The sequence below is a fragment of the Gopherus flavomarginatus genome, chromosome 6 (assembly GCF_025201925.1).
Source record: "Gopherus flavomarginatus isolate rGopFla2 chromosome 6, rGopFla2.mat.asm, whole genome shotgun sequence".
Classification (NCBI taxonomy): Eukaryota; Metazoa; Chordata; order Testudines; family Testudinidae; genus Gopherus; species Gopherus flavomarginatus.
Window position 1 is genome coordinate 47,289,806 of NC_066622.1, and position 22,985 is coordinate 47,312,790.

General features: G+C 55.8%; 3 protein-coding genes across 5 annotated transcripts in view; 2 read left to right on the plus strand and 1 right to left on the minus strand.

Annotated features, from left to right (window-relative positions):
* Positions 1-1,223: 1,223 nt before the first annotated feature.
* On the minus strand, positions 1,224-7,312 carry ABHD14B (abhydrolase domain containing 14B). Its single transcript, XM_050958747.1, has 4 exons — positions 7,136-7,312; positions 5,224-5,460; positions 4,278-4,519; positions 1,224-2,472 (listed from the first exon to the last, which is right to left on the minus strand). The coding sequence occupies exons 2-4, from the start codon at positions 5,429-5,431 to the stop codon at positions 2,290-2,292; spliced, it is 633 nt and encodes a 210-aa protein (XP_050814704.1). The 5' UTR covers positions 5,432-5,460; positions 7,136-7,312; the 3' UTR covers positions 1,224-2,289.
* A 2,325-nt stretch (positions 7,313-9,637) lies between these two features.
* On the plus strand, positions 9,638-18,396 carry ABHD14A (abhydrolase domain containing 14A). Of its 2 annotated transcripts, none has more exons than XM_050958741.1 (5): positions 9,638-10,125; positions 14,827-15,097; positions 15,979-16,094; positions 16,606-16,841; positions 17,443-18,396. In XM_050958741.1, the coding sequence occupies exons 2-5, from the start codon at positions 14,838-14,840 to the stop codon at positions 17,623-17,625; spliced, it is 795 nt and encodes a 264-aa protein (XP_050814698.1). In that variant the 5' UTR covers positions 9,638-10,125; positions 14,827-14,837; the 3' UTR covers positions 17,626-18,396. The 2 variants fall into 2 exon arrangements, with proteins under 2 accessions (XP_050814698.1, XP_050814697.1); XM_050958740.1 differs by lacking the exon at positions 9,638-10,125 and adding an exon at positions 10,375-13,689.
* Positions 18,397-18,798: 402 nt separating this feature from the next.
* Positions 18,799-22,985, plus strand: part of ACY1 (aminoacylase 1) — a 30,844-nt gene continuing 26,657 nt past the window's right edge. The window contains exons 1-2 of one of the 2 annotated variants that reach the window (XM_050958727.1): positions 18,799-19,409; positions 20,897-21,041. The gene's annotated coding sequence lies outside the window, so the exon portion shown is untranslated. Of the gene's footprint in view, positions 19,410-19,511; positions 21,042-22,985 lie in introns of those variants that run through there. The other variant, XM_050958726.1, reaches the window with a different exon arrangement.

Here is a 22,985-nt window from a genome sequence, read left to right on the forward strand (position 1 = left end):
CTGCAGGGCCTAAGAGGCTCAAGCTCAGCATTATCTAGCCTCCTCCTCCTCAGCCATTCAGAGTGCAAGCCAAGCATCAGAGCCCTCCTCTGTCTCACTGGGCTGAGCGCTAAGGAACCAGGCCAGGTAGCTCTGGAGCAGCCATGTGGCTGGCGGCTTTAGCCTGTGCCCCATCTGTTCAGCTCGGCCCCTCACTCTGTAATCCCATAGCATTTAAAAGAAGCTATTTGCATTGTTATTCCAGGATGCGGCGGGGTCACTTGCCATTTTCCTCTTGAGCCAGGGTGAACTAGATCAACCAGCTCCATTGTCCAGGGGCTGATGGGAGAGCAGGTCCTGTAGGAGCAGGGCTGATGCAAAGGGATGTGTATCTCAGAGGCCGCTTTTGCTGCTGGTGGCCACATTCTGCAGCCAGTTGGCTCCGGAAAGGGGCAGGGGGGGAGTCGGTGAAAGACTGGGGTGTGGTGCTAATCAGGGAGCCTGTGCATGGCTCTGTTACGGTACGGCCTGGGACCTTGCCACGCCAGGCCCTGGATCATGCTTCCTGAGGGCTGTGTCTGTTTATTCCATGGAGCAGTGCTCCTCCTGCTCCATTATTCTGTGGACCTCTTCACAGAAGAGACTGCCTTTCGGGGACCCCCTCCTCTCTGTTTAATTCTACCAAGAAAGGCTCTGTGGCTCGCCAGTGGGCCCGGGACCTCAGGTAGAGAACCAGTGCTGGAGAGGGAATTGCCGTCGTATCCAAGGCTCTGGCCATTGTAGAAACTGGGCTTTACATGCAGGTCAGGAAATAGGGGTTCTGAATCCCAGCCTTTGGCTAAAGCCACTAGACACGCTTCCTTCCTAGAGCTTGGAAATTGAACCTAGGTTCCTGCTCTACTCCCTAGACAAGGCTCTTTCCCAGGGCTGGGAATAGAACCCAGGAGTCCTAACCTCCAGTCACTTACTCTAACCTTGTGACACGCTGCCTCTGGACAAATCACATTGCCCTGCACCTATCCAGCAGCTGACCCCAAAGACTGTTCTGCTCCAGCATGCTGCAGACCCCAATCCCTCTGCCTGCTCTTGTTGGAATTTGAGTCCTCTCCATGTACAACCCTGTTCCTAACTGCCGTGACCATGGGCTTCCTGGCAGAGGGGGCCACTGGACCAGATGTCAGCGCCATGTGGGAAGGAGGAGGTGGGGACTGGCACAAGGGATGAAAGCTGCATGGAGACAGAGGCCCAGATCTGAGTTTTATTTGCTCATGAAGGATTAGGTGCTGCTGCCCCAGAGTTTGGGGTTTTGGGAGGAAGCTCCCTGAACGATCCCAGGCTGGCAGTGAGTTTGGCCTCTGTGTGGCTCTCAGGGTCTGGGTCGCTCCTCCCAAGCCAAGCAGTGTTGGGGGTGGGTGCCAGTGTGTGTTCCAGTGAGGCTCACAGCAGGATTAAGGCACATCAGTGGGGCTAGGATAGGGCTGAAGTAGTTGGGGGCGCTGCAGGTCAGGACTGAGGTGTGCAGACCTGGGTTGGTTGGCCTGGAATTGCAGGGAGGCTGCAGGGCAGAAGCGGGGGCACTGGCGGAGCTGGGTGGGGGCAGGGCTGAAGTAGCAGGGAGGCTGCAGGGCAGGATTGGGGGCACTGGCAGAGCTGGGTGGGGGCAGGGCTGTAGTCACAGGGGAAGCTGCAGGGCAGGAGCGTGGGCACTGGCACTGCAGAGCTGGATGGGGGCAGGGCTGGAGTAGCAGGGAGGCTGCAGGAGCAGGAGCATTGGCAGAGCTGGGTGGGGGCAGGGCTGGAGTAGCAGGGGCACTAGCACCGCAGAGTGGGGTGCAGAAGTGCTGCAGGGCAGGATTGGGGGCACTGGCACAGCAGGGTGGGGACAGGACTGGAGTCATAGGGAGGCTGCAGGGCAGGAGCATTGGCAGAGCTGTGGAGCTAGGACTGGCAGGACGGGGTTGCACTAGAATATGCAGCTGGGGAACCTGCCCTCAATACCCCCATCTCACCCCATTCTACTAGCCAATCAGCTTCTACAGGCCTTTCAAATCTAATCATTTTAAAAAGAAGGAAAAGGAGCAAGCACCTGGCTGCCAGGAAGGCGCCTCTGGCTGTGTGGCCGCCCTTTGCAAACACCCAAGCGTGCTGTGATTGTCCAAGATTGGCAAGAAGCCATCGATTAAGTACCCGCTCTAGTGGAAGAGAGAAGCTGTGGTCCCCAGATCCTCCACAGGAGGATTGCACCAAAGAGCCAGCCCTGTGTCTGACAGATTGTGCACCGAAGGGCTGGGGCAAAAGAGAGGCCACTCGTCACTCCAGGCTCTTCAGGAAGTCCAGAAGGCCCAGGTGCCACTCCTCCGGCTTGTCCAGGTAACAGGCATGTCCCGCTCCTTTCAGCAGCAGCACCTTGTGATTGGGCAGGTTCCTGAGGTTGTTCAGGCTCATCTCCCCCAGCTGGGTGTCCTGGTCCCCGTACACAATCAGCGTGGGGGTCTAGAGGGAGGGGACACAAGGCACAAGAGCTCAGACAGCAGGTACAGGCGCACTGCTCACTTTGATCACTTGACGCCAGTGGCACAAGAGGGAGGCTAGGGCCTGGCAGCTCTGGGAGAGTGTATCCCTGCCTGGGAGCATCACTGGTTCTGGGCACTGCTTTGTGCCCACCGGCGGTATGGGAATCTCCCCTCAAATGGAATTGTTGGAAATGATCCCTTTCTAGGGCCCAGCTCCTCAAAGATAGTTGGGTGCTTAACTCTCACTGAAATCAGGGCATCTGCTGACCCCCAGGATTCAGACCAGCACTGGGGATGGGGGGATGGAGCCTTAGGGGGCTGCTGTCTGGAGTAGGCTGAGATGGCAAAAATGGCAAACCATGAAGCCAAAAACCAAGGTGTGTGTTGGAGGGGGATAGAACTGGAGGCTAAAAGCAGGGATGGGCAAAGGTCCAAAGGCTTGGAGCCTGGGCAAGGGTCACGTGACCTGGATGTGCCCTGGATGTTTTAGATCTGGAGGAACAGGACACATTTTCTTGGGATTATTTGTTGCATTCCTTCACCTTCATGCCCAGGCCCCAGACTGTCAGCTGGTGCCAAGGGGCCTGGGCATAGGCTACAGGACCCAGGGAATTCCCACAGGGTCAGGGAATCCTCCAGCCGTACAGGGTTGCCGTGATAGCTGTCCCACCAACCTGGCTCTCAGAGAAGGGGATGAAAAGGAGGTTCCAGCGCTCAATCCCGAGTGCCAGAACTGCCCTGAGAGGCTGTGCACTGGCCCATGTGCTGGCTAGCCCAGGATAAAGAAAGAGTGGAGGCATAAAGATGGCATTGTCACTGACTCCCTCTGCCTGCTTGGATGCTGCTTAGGATCTGGTCCCACTGCACAGAGCCCAAGAGAATAGAAACATTCAAACTAATACACTGAAAACCAGCAGCTAAAACTCCTTCTCTGTGCATAAAAATGTCTTTCCCAGCCCTGCACTTCCCAGGGCTGCATGCAAGGACTGCGTTTCCCAAGAGGGAGCTAGGAGCGACCCACTGCCAGTGGGCTCAGGCTCCCTTTTTTAACCCTGCAGAATTCAGAGCCTACCCCCAGATCACTGGTGCAGGGCTGAGGCTGGCCCTCACAGCAGGGTTATTTTAGGAGGAGGGGATACAAGTTCCACACGGGGGGAGAAGAAGGAACATTTTCTCCAGAAGGTTGATTTAAAAAAAATAATTATGGGGGGAGGGGACAGTTGGAAACTGGTGGGGGCTGGAGCATTAGAACAAGGGCAAACGAGAGGGATCAGTGAGCACGGGGTGGGGGAGGTGGTGTAGGGGCCTGGGAAATGCAGTTTCTCCCACGGCTCTGCCAGCTCGCAGAGGGGTCCAGGTCAAAGGGTGTAACGCCACTGTGTGAGGAGGGGTTACGCCAGGAATGGATGTGGCCCAGCGTAACTGTGCGGGCCAGCACCTAGGCCTCGAGTCGTAAGGCTGGGCTCCAGGTGCCCATCTCTGACCCTGACTGGGAAGAGGCCCCCATGTGGTACACAGAGTGCTTTGCCCTGATGGAGCTTGAGCACTACTGCTGGACGTTCCCTTCAGTGGGGACGTGGACTCGGATTCTCCAGGTCCCCCGCTGCTGCAGGCCGGCTCTGCACACACCTGCAAGCTCGATTCCCTTCACCCACTTCCCAGTGTCTGTCCAAGTGCCGTAGCTCTTCCACCCCATCCCACAGCCTAGTCTTCTGTGCCCCCGCCCGGACACCAGGTCCCCAATGAAGGAGACTTGCCCCATCCCTGCCAGCCCAGGGGCTGTACCTTTATGCTGGCGTACTGCGTGGCGGGGAACTTCTCGGTGCAGATGGGTGCCACCGGCACGTAGGCCTGAACCAGCTGGCTGTGCTGGAAGAGGAACGGGAGCGAATACATCCCGCTGAGGGACGGGCTGATCACAACCACCCGGCCCAACTGCAGAGCCTCACAGACAGCCTTTAGGAAACCCCCTGGGGCAGGCTGCCCAACAGGGGCCGGAGCTGTTGCCTCCTTGGAATGGCCGAACCCTGGACCACATGAGACAAAACCCCTCTGTTACAAATGTTGCTGGCAGGCCCCTCGCGAGAAATCTGCAGTTCTGGTGCATCACGTTCACTAGGGCCCTATCCCTTCCCATTTCACCCTACTTCACCCCAGTTACAGATGGGGGTGGGAGGGGGCAGATTCTCCAATTCCTGCCCCTCCCATCAGCCCTGGTCCCTGGGCAGACAGAGAGAGTGTAGAAGGGGGTAGGGAGATGGTGACAGTCTGGCCCCCACTGTCACAACAGGGTCATTCCTCAGCTTTTACTGGCAGTATGACTCAGGAGAAGTGCAGAGAGCTCTGGAGGGGCCTTGGAGCCAGGACACCTGGGTTCCGCTCCACAGGCCGTAAGTGAGAGGATGGTGTCTGCTAGTTAAAGGAAGGGACTTGAGTCAGAACACCTGGGTTCTATTCTCAGTTATGCTGCTGACTCCTGGTATGTGTATAGGTCAGGCATGAAACCTCTCCGTGCCTCAGTTTCCCCCATCTGATCCCATATTACGGGGTGTAGAGAATGCTTGTGAATGCTCTCAGAGGAAGGTGCTAGAGCCATGCATAGCATTAGTGCTCCTATGATGGGACGTGCCTTGCCCAAGGACCTTATGCCACCCGAGGGCTGTTCTGCCACCCAGTCCCACCCATAGGGCTGTGCATTGAAGGGATTCCCCCAGTGGCTGAGCAGCTGTACCTGGCAGATCAATGGCCACAGCACGGTAGCCAGCATCGGCCAGCTTAGATAGTGTCTGCAGGTTGAGCCAGGTCTCGGATGAAAAGCGAATGCCGTGGAGCAGCAGGACAGACAGCTTGGGGGTCTGCTGGGCCGGATTGGCCTGCCGGTAGAACAGGGTTTGCCCATCCACTGTGGTGGTGCCCACAGTCACCTGCGGGGTGGCCATGGCCTCCCTGCTCGTGCTTTCCAGCAGTCCTGAAAGAGAGGGAAACCTGAGCTGAGCCCTGTGCCCTCCCAGAATGGACTCTGGGCACAGTCCCTTATCTAAGTACAAAGGACCCTATTTACTTCGCTCTTTAATGTCTCACCTCAACGCTAGTGGGTGGACAGTACAACACTAGGGGTTGCTGTCCATTCACTGGGTTGGCCTCATCAGGTATGGGGGAGTGTGTGGTACACAAGGAAACTTTGTTTTTGGATGAGGGGATGAATAGGGGATCACAGGTGAACAGGACAGCAAGTAGCAGGGGGCCAGGCCAGTAGCAACCCAGGAACAGACTGGGCATGTCTGAGCCAGATCGTGCAGATATTTTGAGAGAGAAGACGTATTATCTGACCCAGTACCAGTGGGCTAATGAAAGTGAGTGAGTGCCCTGTTCACCATTCCACAACACTGCAATCAGTGGGGCTTTCATCAAATTGATAAGTTAGGATATTCACAGCTGATTGATGGAAATACTTAGAAGGTAGTGCATGGTTCACTGGTGGAACTCACTGCTCAAGGATCTCACTGAGGCCAGGAGCCCAGCAGGGTTTCACAGAGGATCAGACATGTACGATTACAGTTAGATCACGCATTGTTCCATTAGAGAGAGGATTTTACGAAACCCTCTTCAGCTAGGGCATGGCCTGTTCAGTGGGAAGACTCACGAAGAAACAACCCGAGAGAGCAGGGTGCCCCGTGGCTAACACTGCAGGATGTTTGGCCCCAGAGGGCAGGAGGCCCCATGGCTGACGTTGCAGGGTGTGGGCCCCAGAGGGCAGGAGGCCCCATGGCTGACGCTGCAGGGTTTGGGGCCCAGTGGGGGGCAGGGAGCCCCGTGGCTGACGCTGCAGGGTTGGGGCCCCAGTGGGGGGCAGGGAGCCCCGTGGCTCACGCTGCAGGGGTTGGGGCCCCAGAGGGCGGGGGGCCCCGTGGCTCACGCTGCAGGGGTTGGGGCCCCAGAGGGCGGGGGGCCCCGTGGCTCACGCTGCAGGGGTTGGGGCCCCAGAGGGCGGGGGGCCCCGTGGCTCACGCTGCAGGGGTTGGGGCCCCAGAGGGCGGGGGGCCCCGTGGCTCACGCTGCAGGGGTTGGGGCCCCAGAGGGCGGGGGGCCCCGTGGCTCACGCTGCAGGGGTTGGGGCCCCAGAGGGCGGGGGGCCCTGTGGCTCACGCTGCAGGGGTTGGGGCCCCAGAGGGCGAGGGGGCCCGTGGCTAACACTGCAGGGTATTTGGCCCCAGAGGGCGGGGGGCCCCGGGGCTGACGCTGCAGGGGTTGGGACCCCAGTGGCCCTGTGGCTGACGCTGCAGGGGTTGGGGCACCAGAGGGCGGAAGGGCCCATGGCTAACGCTGCAGGGTATTTGGCCCCAGAGGGCGGGGGGCCCCGTGGCTGACGCTGCAGGGGTTGGGGCCCCAGGGGCCCCGTGGCTGACGCTGCAGGGGTTGGGGCACCAGAGGGCGAGGGGGCCCGTGGTTACGCTGCAGGGTGTGGCCCCAGAGGGCGAGGTTCAAAGCGGCTGGTTCTGGCCTCTGTCGGAGCCAGGGTGCTGGGCTGATGGCCCCGGCGCTCAGAGCCCCCAGGTCCTGACACAGCTGCAGTGTCCAGGTCTCAGGGACCCTGGCAAAGCGGCCGGCCCAAGCCCTTCCGCAGCAGCGCGCGGGGGCGATACCTGCCGAGAGCAGAGGAACGTCTCCCCAAAAGCCTGCGCTGCGCTGCGCTGCGCTGCGCCTCCCTGGTCGAAGGTAGGACAGGGAGCGAGTCGTGACGCGACCCAGGGGCGGAGACAAGCACGGTAACAGAGTGCGAGCGCTGGCCCATGGGCGCACTGACCCCTAGTGGCTAGCAGCGCCCGTCCAGGAGAGAAGGGTAGGAGACGGGGGCGGGGGAGCAAGGAGGAAATACATCAGTACAATGACCTGGCATCAGCCCCGCCCCGTGCTAGCCCGGTCCCCGCTTCCCATCTGCGCTGGGGATTGCCGCCGTGTAGGCTAGTGCATCCCCATGACAGGCAGGGCCTAGGAAGACAAGAGAATGGAATAGGAATGGAAGACAGTGTTGCATGTTAATTATAGAGGAAGTTTTCTTTATGTGACTCCTGAGTGGTCAGTAGATTGGCTGCTTGCAGAGGAAGGAGTAAGTGTTTCCAGCTTTGCATGGAGAGGGTGAATCTTAGTGTTGCCTACTCCTGTGATTTTACCGTGAATCTCACAATACCCTGCTATGTTATTTTCAAGCCCCAGCTCCTGCTCTCCTGTTGTTTAGGGAGAGTGCCAGCTTTCATTTTCTCTCCACATCCTCCCTCAAAGTTGCAGCCATGGTAGGAAAATATTATTCCTATAGCAGGGTTCTGAAAAGTTATAACGAGCAAGTGCAATGGAAAGAAATGGTCTCATGGGGTGCCCTCTTCAGGGACTGCTGGCCAGCTGTGTGTTGGGCTGACATACACAGGAATGATAAGTAGCCAGTTAGTTGTTTTGCCACTGGCTTTGCGGAGGCAAATAATTCATCTGTGGAGAGAAACAGGAGACATAGCTCTGGGATCTCTGCAACCATTCCAGTATTGTCCAGTATTTTTTTTTTTTTTTTTTTGGTACAGGGAGCACGAAGGAATCCAAGCTGGTGTCCCCCAACCTGCACTTCCACATATGTGGTTCTCCTGTGCCACTTCTATGTGGTTAGCCACTGGGGTCCACCATGTACCTGAACCTCCCACACCACTTCTGCATGGCTAGCCATGGCTATTCCATGTGTCATGTATCAGGGCCTCCCATGTTACTTCTGGAATGGGTAGCCATAGGTGCTCCAAGGCTGCTGGGCATTCCTTGCTATTCCTGCATGTCCAGCAGTATCCCTGTGCAACTCATCTCAGTGGTAGCAGCTCACTGCATCTCTGATGCTCTCAGGGACGGGAACAGGACACTGCTGTGTGAAATTCAGCTGGGGTGCTGAGCCATGAGAGCTGGACTCTGTTTGCATTGAGGTTTGGATTGGATATTGCAGATGGAGGAAGAGATCAGCTTACTCCATGCTGCCTGTTTCATTTTAACGTGTCCCACAGAGATGGGGGTGGCAGAGTTTGCATCAGGTCACGGGGAACTGGGGAGCAAAAGAGTGAAATGTGCAAAATGAAGGTTGTACCCCCTCTGCCCTGTCATCTGAACCCTCGCAGTACTGGCACAGCTGCACCTAGGATGGTTTGCATCCCAGCATTGGCAGCGCCTAAGAGTCTCCCATGGTATCTGGGAGCGTGAAGAACAGAAGGAGGCTGGGGATGGTGGCTTTAGAGTAATTATAGTTTGCAGTGAAGTTGTCTTGCTAGGTAAATAAATATAAGCAAAAGTTGTCAGGTCGTTTCCCAGTTGGCAGTGGTTGCCAGCACCACATCAGGTATTTCTGCTCAGCACAGGCAGAGCTGGATATTTTGCTTCATAGCCCTTATTTCAAATGAGCTGAGTCAGGAAGTTGACACAAGATGGGCCCCTCTACCGCTGGATTCTGCTCCCACCACTCCCAGGTTTTTGCTCTGAGGCCTGTTTACCAAGGGAGAGCTGCTGAAGGGTGCTGGGGCTTGGTCTGGGAGCCTCGTGGAGAAATGTAGCAGACTTGGTGGTAATTGTTTCATTGATGTGAACAGCTGGTTGAATTCTGGAGTGGGGGTGGGGTGTCTACTACAGCTGAGCACTATGAGCCCCTGTTTGGACGAAAGGAGGGAGCAGAGAGCAGCCAAAGGGAGGAAGCAATACAATAGGAGGGCTGGAGAGTGAGTGGAGTGTACCTGGAATGTGTGGTAGTAACTGACAAGGTGGGTTAAGGTGCAGCATGATGGATATGAGGGAGTTTTGAGTTCTAAACCTGATTTTGTTACCCTGAGTGCTAGTTAATCCATGCCTCAGTTCCCCCCCTGCAGATTACCATTGCTGCTTTGTTGTTTGCTGTACAGTAGCATTTGGGAACAGCTCAGGGCAGGGCCCCATTGGGCCAGGGCCTGGAGGTTTTAGGTAGTGCTTTTAAAACAGAGTAGGGGAGTGCAGGGCAGATTTTCCAAGGGTGTGTGGGATTGGCTGTGGGGAAGATCTGCGGGGTAAAGGGTTGTAAAGAATCACAAACAAGGGAGGGAGAAAACAGCCCTAGGGATAAAACCAGGGACAGGTTGAAGGGATGGCCAGAGAGGTGGGGCAGGACTAGGGATACCCCCAAACCTCCCCACCCATTCCGAAACTCCAGAGGAAGATGAAATTCTTAGAGACCAGGCTCAAAAATCCCAGGAGGGCCTGTACAGCCTCACCCTCCAAACCACCCTCACCACCTGCCTTTGGGAGGTGCCCCGACGGGGGACGGGGAGGAGGAATAAAAGGGCACCCCCCAGAAGCCCAAAGGCGGCTGAGGAGTGTGATTCCCCCGGCTCAGCCCTGTCCCAGTCCACCCGCTCAGAGGCTCCCCAAACGCGCAGAGTGGTGGTTGCAGCAGGTGGGCTACCGACCGTCCGGTTCTGGGGAGGAGCGCGGAGCCATTTGTCCGCAGCTGCGTGTTCTCGCCTTCCCCCGCTAGGTGGGACTGTGGGGCTCGATTCGGGCTGGCGGCGGGGGGGGGCCGCTTCACTGCCACACCAGCCCGGGCGGAGGCGGTGGCGGTGGCTGTCGGGCGCTGCGCAGCAAGGCGGTAAGTGCGTGCGGTCCCCAGTGACTGCGGCGCTGGATCCGCCTGGCTAGCTGGCCCCGCCTGCGCTGGGCTCCGGCGCGCTGGCCTAGGCGTGCTGGTAACCAGGGCTGGCCCCCCTCTTCGGGCGCTGGGGGCGCAGGCAGGCTGGGCCGGGGGCGGGCGATGGCCCCGGTGCAGGGGGAGCCGGTCAGGGGCGCGCCCAGGTGGCCCGTGCGGTACAGGGGTGCACAGGCCCGGAGTCGCTCCGGTGCACTGCGATACGGTGGGGAGGGGCTCTAGCCGTGGAGGCCGGCTACTTTGGAGCGCCCGTGGCGCGGCTGGAGGCGGGGAGTGGGGAGAGGAAGCTGATAAACAAGGGCGTGTCCCAGGACACTTGGGCAGAGGTGGGTCTGGCAGCCCCAAGCTTCTCCCAGCGGAACTCCTGCTTCATCGCGCAGGGGTGACCCTGTCACCTGCCCTGATGCTCCCAGGTGGGGTGAGGTTTTGTGGGACAGACTCTGCTCTGGTTCAAAGATACCCAGAACGGGACAGGTGACAGAGCGTCTCTCTGCCCGTGAAGGCAAGCATGGCACGCCTCTCTCCACAGCGAAATGCCATGCTAGAGCGGCTGGACCAGGTCGTCTCAGAGCAGGCCGCCCTGGGTGAAGCCTTGGCTTCCCTCTCAGAGCAGCTGCATAAGCTGGTGAAATTCTTGGAAGAGATGGCCGGCTGGGTGGAAGCCCAAGGTTGTGACCACGCAAAGCTGCATGGTGAAGCATGCAGCTCTGATGAGAGAGCTGGCCCTGGGCAGTCTGGAGACAGAGCACCAGGCTGGAGAACAGGGTGTGGGCCCAGAACGTCAGGGTCATTGGGGTTCCGGCCACTGTGGAAGACACAGACCTGATCCCTTTCTTGGAAAACCTGGTGCTGGCTTACCTGGGCTCAAATGCGAAGGAAGCTCCTATGCATATAGAAAGTGCGTATCAGCTTCCCACAAGGGAAGCAGATGACAGTGCCGGGGTGGCTAGCACTGGCACTGTGCTAATGACCCTCTCTAATTTCTGGTCTCGAGAGCGAATTCTGCGGGCAGCACGGGCCTGCCGAGCAACCAAATTCCAAGACCCCAAGGTCTCCTCCTTCCCTGACCTCAGCCCTGCCACACACGCCCGGCAGCAGCCCCTTGTGGTGCTCAAGCAAGCATTTGTGAAGCAGGGGGCTCAGACCTACGTCCTGTACCCTGCCAAACTAAAGGTCTTGTGCCGGGAGCAAACCTATGTCTTCAGGGACTGTGCGTCTGCAGCCCACCTGCTGGATGAGATCAGACAAGGTAGTCGGTAGTGGGTGCAGAGAGCAAGGCTGAGCCTAAAGTGAAAGGCCCAGGGCCTTCCTGCTGGTGGGCAGTAAAAATCCTGGGGCACTTCTAGCAAAGCAGTTCAGCATTAAGTGCTGAGTTACTTGGGGGCATGCTCAATAAGGGGGAGTTGTGTTTGCTCTGTCTGTCATGTGGATGAGCTGCTCAGGTAATTGGGAGCCTCAGATGATTGAAGTATGGTGTGTCTAAGACAGCTGCTTTCTCCTTGCCTAAAGCCTCCCCTGCCTTTGATTCTCCTGGCTACAGGATTCTTCCTCCTCTGTATTTGTGTGCTTAGATTGTCAGCTCTTGGAAGCAAGGACCGTCACTTTGTTCTGTATTCGTACAACTCCTAGCATGGTGGGGGCCTCATCCATAGGTAGAGGCCCTTGGCCCAACCACAATACAAATAATAAATGAGTGTTGCTGTGCATCATCAAGCAGCTATTATGTTTCACCCCAGAAGTGGCTGCATGTCAGTGGTGGAGGAAGTGAGCTTCCAGTGTCACTTGTGAAGTGCATTGAGGCCCTCCTGGATCAAATGCATGTCAGTTACCATCATGTCAGTTACTTGCATCTCGATGACAGGACAGCTTTCAGCTTGAGTCAGGTGATCTGTCATACAGGCTATGCCTGTGGGGAGAACCTGTCCTCATTCAAAGGTCTCATTCCCTCTGTGTGTTTGGGCTTCCTTGAAATGCTGCTGGCCAAACATCAAAAGCCCTTGAAAGCAAATAGCGCAGAGTACGTGCCTAGCCTCAGGGCTCCCATGCAGCTTGCGTGGCTTGCTGTCTGGACAGGCCTTTGAAAATCTCATCCCTGAGACTTAGCTGCTGCCCACAGGACACAGGGAATAATTGGGGTACCTGGAGGATGCTGGGCCCCTCAGTGCTGTCTGGGAACAATAGAGTACAGCAGGTGGGCCCTTCTGACCTAGAGCAATCACTTGTGGCATTCTTCTCATGCCCACCAAATTAATTACAGAAAGCATCTCCCAAGCAGCAAGTTGTTTCTCCTTACAAGCGTGTCTTCACTTGTGAGCCTCCTGCAGAGCCAACTCTGTATGGGCCCTTCCATCCCCTCTATGATGTGTGCGAGAGAATTTCCCCCAGTGCAGGGCCTGCCAAGGACTCCAGCACTCAACTCCTTAGGGTGTTGTGTGGGGCCCCTCTACACTGGGGTGCAGTGAAGTGCATTGCCCTGTTTGTCAATGGAGGTGTAATGACTGTGCAGGGAGGGCATCCCAGCCCAGCATTCTGTTAATCTGCTAGCGGTGGCTGTTCTCTCTGGCTGTGCTCTGTTTTATGATGTGCTGCAACCCAGGGGTTCAGATTTAAAACCTTGCTGTAGAAGGGGCTGGATAGTACAGGAGATTGAACAATAGGCTGCGGAGTCTCCAGGGTACCTGCTCAAACCCCGTATGAGTTGGTGCTTCCTAGCAGGCAGGTTTGTGGATAACTGGCCCCTGCTTCCTCCCTTATAGCTGGGTCCTTCACACTGTGGGCTGGGAAGGGGGAAACTTTCATAGAATATTAGGGTTGGAGGGGACTTCAGGAGGTCATCTAGTCCAACCCCCTGCTCAAAGCAGGACCAATCCTCAGATTTTTACCCCAGTTCCCCAAATGGCCCCCTCAAGGATTGAACTCACAACCCTGGGTTTAGCAGGCTAATGCTCAAACCGCTGAGCTATTCGTCCCCCTGCTACTTTCACTGCTGCAACACCTGTGTTGTGGGTTAAGGGACGCTGCTGTCTAGGGCCATCTGTCTGATGCCCTGGCACTAAGCCCCCTGTAAGGAGGAGAATGCCATGCCTGTAGGCCAGGGGTAGGCAACCTATGGCACGTGTGCCGAAGGCAGCACGAGCTGATTTTCAGAGGCACTCACACTGCCCAGGTCCTGGCCGCCGGTCCAGGGGGCTCTGCATTTTAATTTAATTTTAAATGAAGCTGCTTAAACATTTTAAAAATCTTATTTACTTTACATACAACAATAGTTTAGTTATATATTATAGACTTATAGAAAGAGATCTTCTAAAACATTAACATGTATTACTGGCACACGAAACCTTAAATTAGAGTGAATAAATGAAGACTCGGCACACCACTTCTGAAAAGTTGCTGACCCCTGCTGTAGGAGAACAGGCTGCCCCTGAAGATGTGCCAGGTGACATGAGTGCGAAGTTTCCTGAATAGTAGAACATGCACCCGGGAGCAGCTCCTTATAGTACCAGCCAGGTGCCTGCAATAGCCATAACTATGGGGGGAGGGCCAGTTGGGGGGCCTTTAGGTGCTACCATGCTGGGGGATCTGGAGGGAGTCTGCCACTCGTCTCTTGGGATTTGACCCATGTTTTCAGGGCTGTTGCATGCCCTGCACGTATGTTGAGGGGAGGGATGGAACATTGAGCTGGAAAGGTTCTGGGCGGTTGGGAGTGATGGGTGGGGCAGGGGGCAGTTGTGGGGGCAGCAGGAGGCTGCAGATGGGGAAAAGACCACAGGGACAGTAAAGGGGAGGCAGGGGGAGTTGTGGGAGATCAGTGTTGGGGCCTGCATTGGGGTGGAGCGGCATAGAAACCACAGACTGGGGAGTGAGCAGGCTGTGAAAGCCACTGCGTGGAGGAGTCCTGCCAGTGCCAGGTGGGCCAGACTGGACCTGTTTCTGCAAGGGGCACCTGTCTATTAAACTCTTCCTCTGCGCAGTAACCCCCCAGCACTAGCTGGTTCCCAGGGGTAAGTGATTTGGGGCAGGGGAGAGGTACAGTGAGGGCAGTTGTCACTGCGTAACATGGTGCACGTGCGGGGATCACAGCCCCAGCCCAGGGGGCTCCAGACCAGCCTGCCTCTGTTCAGGCATGACCACAATGGTGACTAGGAGTGAGAGTGAGGCAGAGACCAATGCCAGCTGCTTCCCTGAGCCCTAGACGGGGTAGGACCCAGCCTGAATCGGCCTTTGACCCTGGGCCTGAAGTGTCTTGTCTTAGTGACCGTAGCACCAGTCTGTCTGAGCTCTGCTGCATTCCCCCAAATGTCTCTTCTGGCCTATGACCATGCATGAAACATCAAGGATAAAGGAAGCCCTATCATTTCCCCCCCCCCCAAAAGCTGGGGGCCAGAATCCACCTTGGGTGTCCCCCCCCCCATGGTGCCTGGTATTTGGGTGGGGAAGGGTGCATTCCTGATTGGGAGGTTGCCCTGGGGGATAATGGTGCCACCTTGTGTGTGTGTGTATCCATCCCTCTCCTCCTGATCATTGTTGAGCCGTGAGGTTCCTTGTCTCCTCTCCCATGGCTGGGCCTTGCTGTGCATTGTGCTGTCTGAGCCACAGCACGCAGCCAGTGCTCGGCTGTTCACCTTCTCTCTCTGCCCCTTTCAGAACGGCTGACGATGGCTTTGATCCGCACCAGACTGGGGCTGCTGGTCCTTGGGGTTCTTGTCACTTTTGTCCTCTACCTGTTGCTCCCTGCCATCCAGCACGAGAGGTTCACATCCAGGGCAGGCAGCCACAAGGCCCAGGCCAGGGCTGAGGAGAAGGGCCAGCGAGATGTCAACGTCACCGTCCTAACGGGGACCATTGCAGGGAGCCCATCCATCTTATTCAGAGAAGGCTTCCTGCTCCAGAGAGATGGGACTCCCAGCCCCAAAAGGTAGGCCTTAGAATCATCGAATATCAGGGTTGGAAGGGACCTCAGGAAATCATCTAGTCCAACCCCCTGCTCAAAGCAGGACCAATCCCCAACTAAATCATCCCAGCCAGGGCTTTGTCAAGCCTGACCTTAAAAACCTCTAAGGAAGGAGATTCCACCACCTCCCTAGGTAACCCATTCCAGTGCTTCACCACCTTCCTAGTGAAAAGGTTTTTCCTAATATCCAGCCTAAACCTCTCTTACTGCAACTTGAGACCATTACTCCTTGTTCTGTCTTCTGGCCACCAGAGCTGGTTCTGGAGTCAGCACCGTGGGTCACCCTAAGCAGTGTGTATCCTAGATCAGCTATTGCAGACTCTGTGCTCTTATCTGAGCTCCTAGGATGAGCAGGGTCTGGCTCACCTGGTACAGGGGTGGGAGACTTCCAAGGAAAACCTGGGGCGTGTGATTCAGCAGCTGGTGCTACTCTCTGTAAGTCCCTTGTGCCCATCCCAAATCTTGACTACTCTTAAATGACCGTCCAATTGAAACCGCAGGGCTGGTGTTTGTGCATTTCCTGTCTACACAGTTTGGTGAGCTCTGAAACAGCTGCTGCGTTCCACCCCAAAGGTGGCTGCACTACTCCGTAGGGGGAAGTGACTCCCCTATGTGTTCAGCAGGGATCAGCCAAATCTGAATGTGGAGCAGCTGATCCAGAGGCCACCATGGATCTAGGTAGATAATGATGACAAACAAAACATAGCATCTGTCATCCTAACAGCCCCAAGCTCTGCTCCTGGTAAACTAGCACAGAAACAGCCTCCCCTGCCCCAGCCACAGCAGGGTGGATCTCATTTCCTTCCTGGCGGGTGCCCTTCTATCTGCTGTCATGTCTTCTGCAGGCTGGAGGTGATTTTTCTGCATGGCCAGGCTTTCACTTCCAAGACCTGGGAGGACCTGGGGACACTGACCCTGCTCTCAGAAGAAGGATATCGCTCCATTGCTATCGATCTGCCTGGTAGGAATATGCCACCCATATATTAAGTTAATTTCTGCCTGCAGCCATAGCCCCCGTCTCCCTCTGCCCGACAGCCAGCTAGCATGTGCCAAAGTGACTGTACCTCTTTAAGTGGTCAGTTCCAGGGAGTCGCGTGTCTAGTGATGTTCACTACCTAGACCATGCTTGCGCCCCCGGATCTGTTCCTCTCCCGGGGTGCTGCCCGTATGCACTGGGCAGAAGGCTGGGGCGTCGGCAGGGATTTTAGTTTTGCGACACTGTTCCACATTGCCCTGGAGGTGTGGCAAGACTAGCATATGTGAGTCCTGCTGGCATCCAAACCCAGCACGTCTGCTAATTAACATGCATGTCCCGCAAGAAATCTCTATTGCACTGGCTCCTCGCTGTGGTGGGGGGCGGCGGGAAAGGTTTAGGATGGTGAATCCTTCCTACTGCTATGGGCTCTGGCTCCCCATGCAGACACCTTCGCCTGGGCCTTTGGGGCACACTAACTCCTCCTCCTCCTCCGCAGGCTACGGCAACTCCCCGCCTTCCGATGCTGTCTCCACGGAGCAGGGCCGTGTCGCCTTCCTGCAGCATGTGCTGAAGGAGCTGGGGATCCAGAGGCCCGTTCTGATCAGCCCGTCCATGAGTGGCCGCTATTCCATCCCCTTTGTCCTGGTGCACGGGGCGCAGCTGAAGGGCTTTGTGCCCATCGCACCTGTGGGGACCCAGGACTACACGTCCCAGCAGTACCAGCAGGTCCAGGTATGGCAGGGAAGGGGAAGCGTCTGGCTCTGGGGCAGGAGACAAAGCTGGTCCCTAGAGCAGAGGCTTCTCAGCTGATTGGTGGGAAGGAAAGTGGGTGGGGAGGGTAATCAGGGCCTGACTCAGAGGAACTTGTGCAGCTTTGTGAGTGCAGCCCTGAGCTTCTCCAGTCACTGCAGCAACGGCTTGTCAGCCCAGCTGGCTGCAGTACAGCTCCTCTGCTCAGCTACAGGCTTTGCTAGGGCTAGGGGGCTGTGTGTGTATGTGGAGGGAGGGGGTGTTGAGGAGGCTGTGGGCCTCGCTCCCCGGGGTGCTGTGTGTGGGAGGGGCAGCCCCATGCTCTCTGGAACTGGGGGACATGGTCCCAGGCTCCCCGAGGCTCTGGCTTGGGGGTTTGGGCCCCAGGCTCCCAGTGGGCCCTGGGTTGCACTCTGCCTGGACATGTCTGCCCTGTCTCAGGACTACACTCCTCTCCAGGTCACTTGAGTCCCTCATGCCGTACTCTCGGGGCAGTGCAGGCGGGTGGGGGTCTGTAGCCCGTCTCCCGCTGCTGGGGTGTGGCGAAGGTCTGACGGCTGAAGTTCTCCCCATCTCTCTGCAGACGCCGACTCTGATCGTCTATGGTGAGCGCGACACCGGCCTGGGCGCTCAGTCCCTGCAGAGCCTGCAGCAGCTCCCAAAGCACAAGGCGGTGGCACTGCCTGACGCTGGCCACGCCTGCTACCTGGAGAAGCCTCATGAGTTCCACGAGGCGCTGCTAGCCTTCCTGGGCGAGCTGCAGTGAACATGGACCCTCCTGGGGCCGGAGCCTGGCTGCGCTGAGCCTTGGCTGTGTGGCTGGGACGCTGACTTTCTGACCTTGTCGTTAAGGGCTGTGGGACTTGTCCGGGGGTGGGGAGTTCTCACCGTTGCCACTCTCCTGGCTGTCTGATCCCACGGCGAGTCGGGCTGGAGTGGGTGTGGGAGCCAAGGGCTTGGCAAGGGACTTGTTCGATGTCGTCAGCCTCTGCAGGGGGATGTGCCAGATGCCAGGATTCTGCCTGCTTAGGGGCATGATTCTGCTGTGCGTGTTGGGAGGTAACCAGCCCGCTGCCAGCTTCTGGCTGTACTCTCCTGTTGCACAGTCCTCGTCTTTGTTGCTTTCTCGTCCTCCTGCCTTGCCTCTCTGCAAGGAGCCCTCGCTAGGGCCCCGGACCATTGCTGCTGGATGATGGGCTGACGTGTTTGCCTGAGGGATGGGACACGGGCCAGGTGACCTTGTGGGGCTTGTTCCAAAGCGTGTTGCTGTAGAGTAGCTGAGCATCTCGCTTGGCAGGGGCTGGGGTGCAGCAGGGCTTGGTCCCCACCAATGGCTCCGATGGGTTAGTGGTTGTGTCTGGTTGTTGTTTGTAGGGGGCGTTAAATGGGCCCTTTGACCTTGAAGCAAGGGCTGTTTGGCATGTTACTGGGGGGTGATTGATTTAATTCCTGTGTAGGTACGCTACTCTGACCAGGCCCAGGGGATGGGTCTCTGTGGAGGAGTCTGTTATGAGGCCAATAAACCATTTGTACAGTGCTCGCTGGGCGTCTGTCTCTGGTGAGGCCATGCCAGGCTGTTTGTGTCGGCCCACCCCCCACAGGCAGAGGGTAACTCCTGCACCCAGAGCTGAGGCTTCAAGGGAGGATGCTGGCTCCTAACTACCGTGCAGAGTTGCCTCGGGCGCTCTCACTCCACCTGTCCCCTGCCTCACCTCTAGGACAGGTTCCAGAGCAGCCAAGGGGGCACTGGCTGCTTGAGCCCCTCTTGCAGTAGATGAGCAGAGAGCTGCCCTGCGTGCAGCTTCACAGGCGATGGAGCTGTTGCTGCTGGGTGGGGCAGTGGGAGCTGCTGGGTGGGGCAGTGGGAGCTTGGCTATCTGGGACAGGGACTGTCTTGTCCGTGCAGTGCCTAGTCCAATAGGCCCTGATCCTTCAGTGGGGGACTAATGGCAGTGGTGCACTTGCTGTCTGCACTCGCACGCTCCATGGTCCAAAGTATCTCTGCTGACTCTGACCATGGAGTGGCTCTCTAGTCCATGACTGCAGGTCCCCCTTTTCTCTGTTTTTGGGGGCTTGTGGCCTCAGTTGAGTGTTACTGCTCCAGAACTTCCCTGAACAAACACAGCCCATCTAGCGCTGGGACTGCTACCACAGCAAGCCTTGGGCCAGCCCCCCAGCTGGTGTCCGTCACCGCAGCTCAGACTTTGGTGGTGAGGGGCTAATTGCCACCTGGTGTTTCTGAACTGGAATGATTCCAGTCTCATTGCCAAGCCGTGCCGTGGTGCCCTGTCCTGCCCACTACATTCTGTCCGGTTCTGCTAACGTTGCAACTCTGCCACTCCAGGAATTAGCCTCTCTGCAGATTCTCCAAAGAGCCGGCGAAGAAATCATTTCCCGTCTGCCGGAGCTGACTTTACTGCTCCTCCTCCCTGTTGAATGGAAAGGACAAGCTGTTACCTGGTGAACCCAGCCTCCAGTGGGGAGTTGATCACACTGATTCATCCCGTGTGTGTGCTATGTTCTGCCCTCGACCAGGCTGCATTTCAAGAGGTGAATCCGGCTAAGTCTTATACCATGTCTTCTGAGATGAATCCTGCCTGGGACCCTTCAGGGTGGCTCTAACTAGCCATGAGGGGAAGCGCTGTGGGGTGGCTCTAACTAGCTGTGAGAAGAAGCGCTGTGGGGTAAGTTCCTGCCCCACGGTCCCCAGCAAAGTGGGAGCAGTAGTTCTGAAGGGAAGTCCTTGCTCATCTACTAGGAGCCCTGATCCTCTCCCAAGTGTACAGGCGCACAGCCAGTTTTCTTAGGTTGATACTGAGGGGGACTCCCTTTGCCCTGTCTCTGGATCAGCAGGCGGGGTCGCTGTGCAGCAATGAAAGTGATGGCCTTCGGTCCAGATATTCCCCCAAAATGCACCGTATAAATACTCCCCCACATTGCATGCTCAGCTTAGCGCCTGGCAACTGCTCAGCAATGTTGTGCAGGGGTGGGGTGGCCCGGCAGTCAGATGGCAGTTAAATTCAGCAGGACATGGGCCATGATGGTGGATTTCCAGGCAGCGAGGTGTAAATCAGTCTGGGGTGGATCTTGGCAGTGGCACATTGCAGCTTTGGGTGTTCTGCATTCCCCAAGTGTTCCTGCTGGACTGGCAGCTACAGTGAGACCACACTGATGATCCATGCTGCCTTCCAGGCTGGGGTCACTGTGGGGGTGAGGAGTTGTCTAAACAGTTACAATGTATAGTGAGCTGCCTGTAATGCTTCCCACCCCCAAAGCTCTGTACACCCAGTCCCCACTGACTTCACCATACTGCCGGGGGAGGGAAGAGTATTAACCCTAATTGATGGGGAAACTGAGGCAGGCTGTGATATGACTTGCTCAAGACTGGTGAGGGGAGTGGGTGTTGGATCAAGGATGAGAACTCAGGATCTTCTGTCTGCCAGTCCTGTGCTTGGACTGCTCAGATGCACCTCTCCACTGAAGCAAAGGTGCCCCTGGGTGGGGCTTTCGGTTTGGCCTAGCCTCCCTGGGCTGCTGCCAGGGGAACACAGAAAAGAGAAGCTAAAGACAAGTATTGCAGGAGGGTGGGGACACTGTCTGCCTGGGCTAACTGGCCTGGGCTGGGGCTGATCAGGGAAGTGGGGTCAGAAAAGGAGGTGTTGAATGAACAGCAGGAGAGCTGAAGTGAGCTCATGAGATGCACTGGGAGAGGGCATGGCTGGGTGGGAAGGAAAGGAATTATAAACACTGGGTGGATTCTCATAAAGGGGATGAGTGAGCTAGCTAGCTCAGGAGAGAAGGGAAAACCTCTGCAGGTCCTCTGGGGCAGAGAGGGAACAAGGCGGGCCAGGTAGGAACCCTATTGAGGGTTAGGGAGAGACCATGGGTATGGAGGCCTGGTATCCTCTTCTGAGAGGAGTTTGAAGGCCTATGGGCTGGAATACTGGCCAAAAGACAGAGGACAGTCAGAAGCAGGAGTGAGCTCCTAAACCCACAGGTTGGGGGTGAGCTGTTTTGTGTTTGACTGACTGACCTAGGTGACGAGGTGGAGGCTGCAGACTGTCGTTTCATTACCTGTGTTTAATGCTGCCAATGGGCATTGTGGAGGACACTGATGCCCCACAAGGGGCATGAATCCAGAGCAAGAAAAAGGACAGTACCGCAAGGGGACGCTGCAGTGAGGTGAGTCCCGGTTGTGTCACAAGGGGGTACTCTGGGACAGGGAGGCCCATTACATCCTCACAAACTGACCCCCAGCAGTAGGCTGTCCTCCTATGCTGCAATGGGCAACAAAGGCCATATGGGCCCTTCTTTCATGGGGTCCCTTACTCCTTCCTCAGCTCTCTGGCTTAGTTTAAGCATGAGGCCTGGAGTCAGGACGCCTGGGTTCTTTTCCTGCCTCTCTCACTGATGTGCTACGTTACCTCAGCCAAGTCACGCTCGCTCCCGTGTTTCAACTGTTGTGCCTCAAATGAGGCACTTAAAGGTAGATAAAGGCAAGAATGTAGGAATGGCCTGATTTTTCCAAGGTGCTTCCCCCACTCTAATGCTGTCACTAGTGCTGAGGGCTAGCAGGCCATTGCCATTTATGTACCTGTATTTGGAAAGTGTGGGTGCCTCTGCAGCTCTGTGCCTCAGTTTCCCTGTCTGTACAATCTGGCTGATTCATAGACTCTAGGACTGGAAGGGACCTCGAGAGGTCATCGAGTCCAGTCCCCTGCCCTCATGGCAGGACCAAATACTGTCTAGACCATCCCTGATAGACATTTATCTAACCTGCTCTTAAATATCTCCAGAGATGGAGATTCCACAACTCTCTAGGCAATTTATTCCAGTGTTTAACCACCCTGACAGTTAGGAACTTTTTCCTAATGTCCAACCTAAACCTCCCTTGCTGCAGTTTAAGCCCATTGCTTCTTGTTCTATCATTAGAGGCTAAGGTGAACAAGTTTTCTCCCTCCTTCTGATGACATCCTTTTAGATACCTGAAAACTGCTATCATGTCCCCTCTCAGTCTTCTCTTTTCCAAACTAAACAAACCCAATTCTTTCAGACTTCCTTCGTAGGTCATGTTCTCAAGACCTTTAATCATTCTTGTTGCTCTTCTCTGGACCCTCTCCAATTTCTCCACATCTTTCTTGAAATGCAGTGCCCAGAACTGGACACAATATTACAGTTGAGACCTAACCAGCACAGAGTAGAGCGAAAGAATGACTTCTTGTGTCTCGCTCACAACACACCTGTTAATGCATCCCAGAAACATGTTTGCTTTTTTTTTTTTTTTGCAACAGTATCACACTGTTGACTCATATTTAGCTTGTGGTCCACTATAACCCCTAGATCCCTTTCTGCCGTACTCCTTCCCAGACAGTCTCTTCCCATTCTGTATGTGTGAAACTGTATGTATTCCTTCCTAAGTGGAGCACTTTGCATTTGTCTTTATTAAACTTCATCCGGTTTACCTCAGACCATTTCTCCAATTTGTCCAGATCATTTTGAATTATGACCCTGTCCTCCAAAGCAGTTGCAATCTCTCTCAGTTTGGTATCATCTGCAAACTTAATAAGTGTACTTTCTATGCCAACATCTAAGTTGCTGATGAAGATATTGAACAGAGCTGGTCCCAAAACAGACCCCTGCGAAACCCCACTTGTTATACCTTTCCAGCAGGATTGGGAACCATTAATAACTACTCTCTGAGTACGGTTATCCAGCCAGTTATGCACCCACCTTATGGTAGCCTCATCTATATTGTATTTGCCTAGTTTATCGATAAGAATATCATGCAAGACTGTATCAAATGGCTTACTAAAATCTAGGTATACCACATCCACCGCTTCTCCCTTATCCACAAGACTCATTATCCTATCAAAGAAAGTTATCAGATTGGTTTGACACGATTTGTTCTTTACAAATCCATGCTGGCTATTCCCTATCACCTTACCACCTTCCAAGTGTTTGCAGATGATTTCCTTAATTACTTGCTCCATTATCTTCCCTGGCACAGAAGTTAAACTAACTGGTCTGTAGTTTCCTGGGTTGTTTTTATTTCCCTTTTTATAGATGGGCACTATATTTGCCCTTTTCCAGTCTTCTGGAATCCTGTCTCCTGTGATTTTCCAAAGA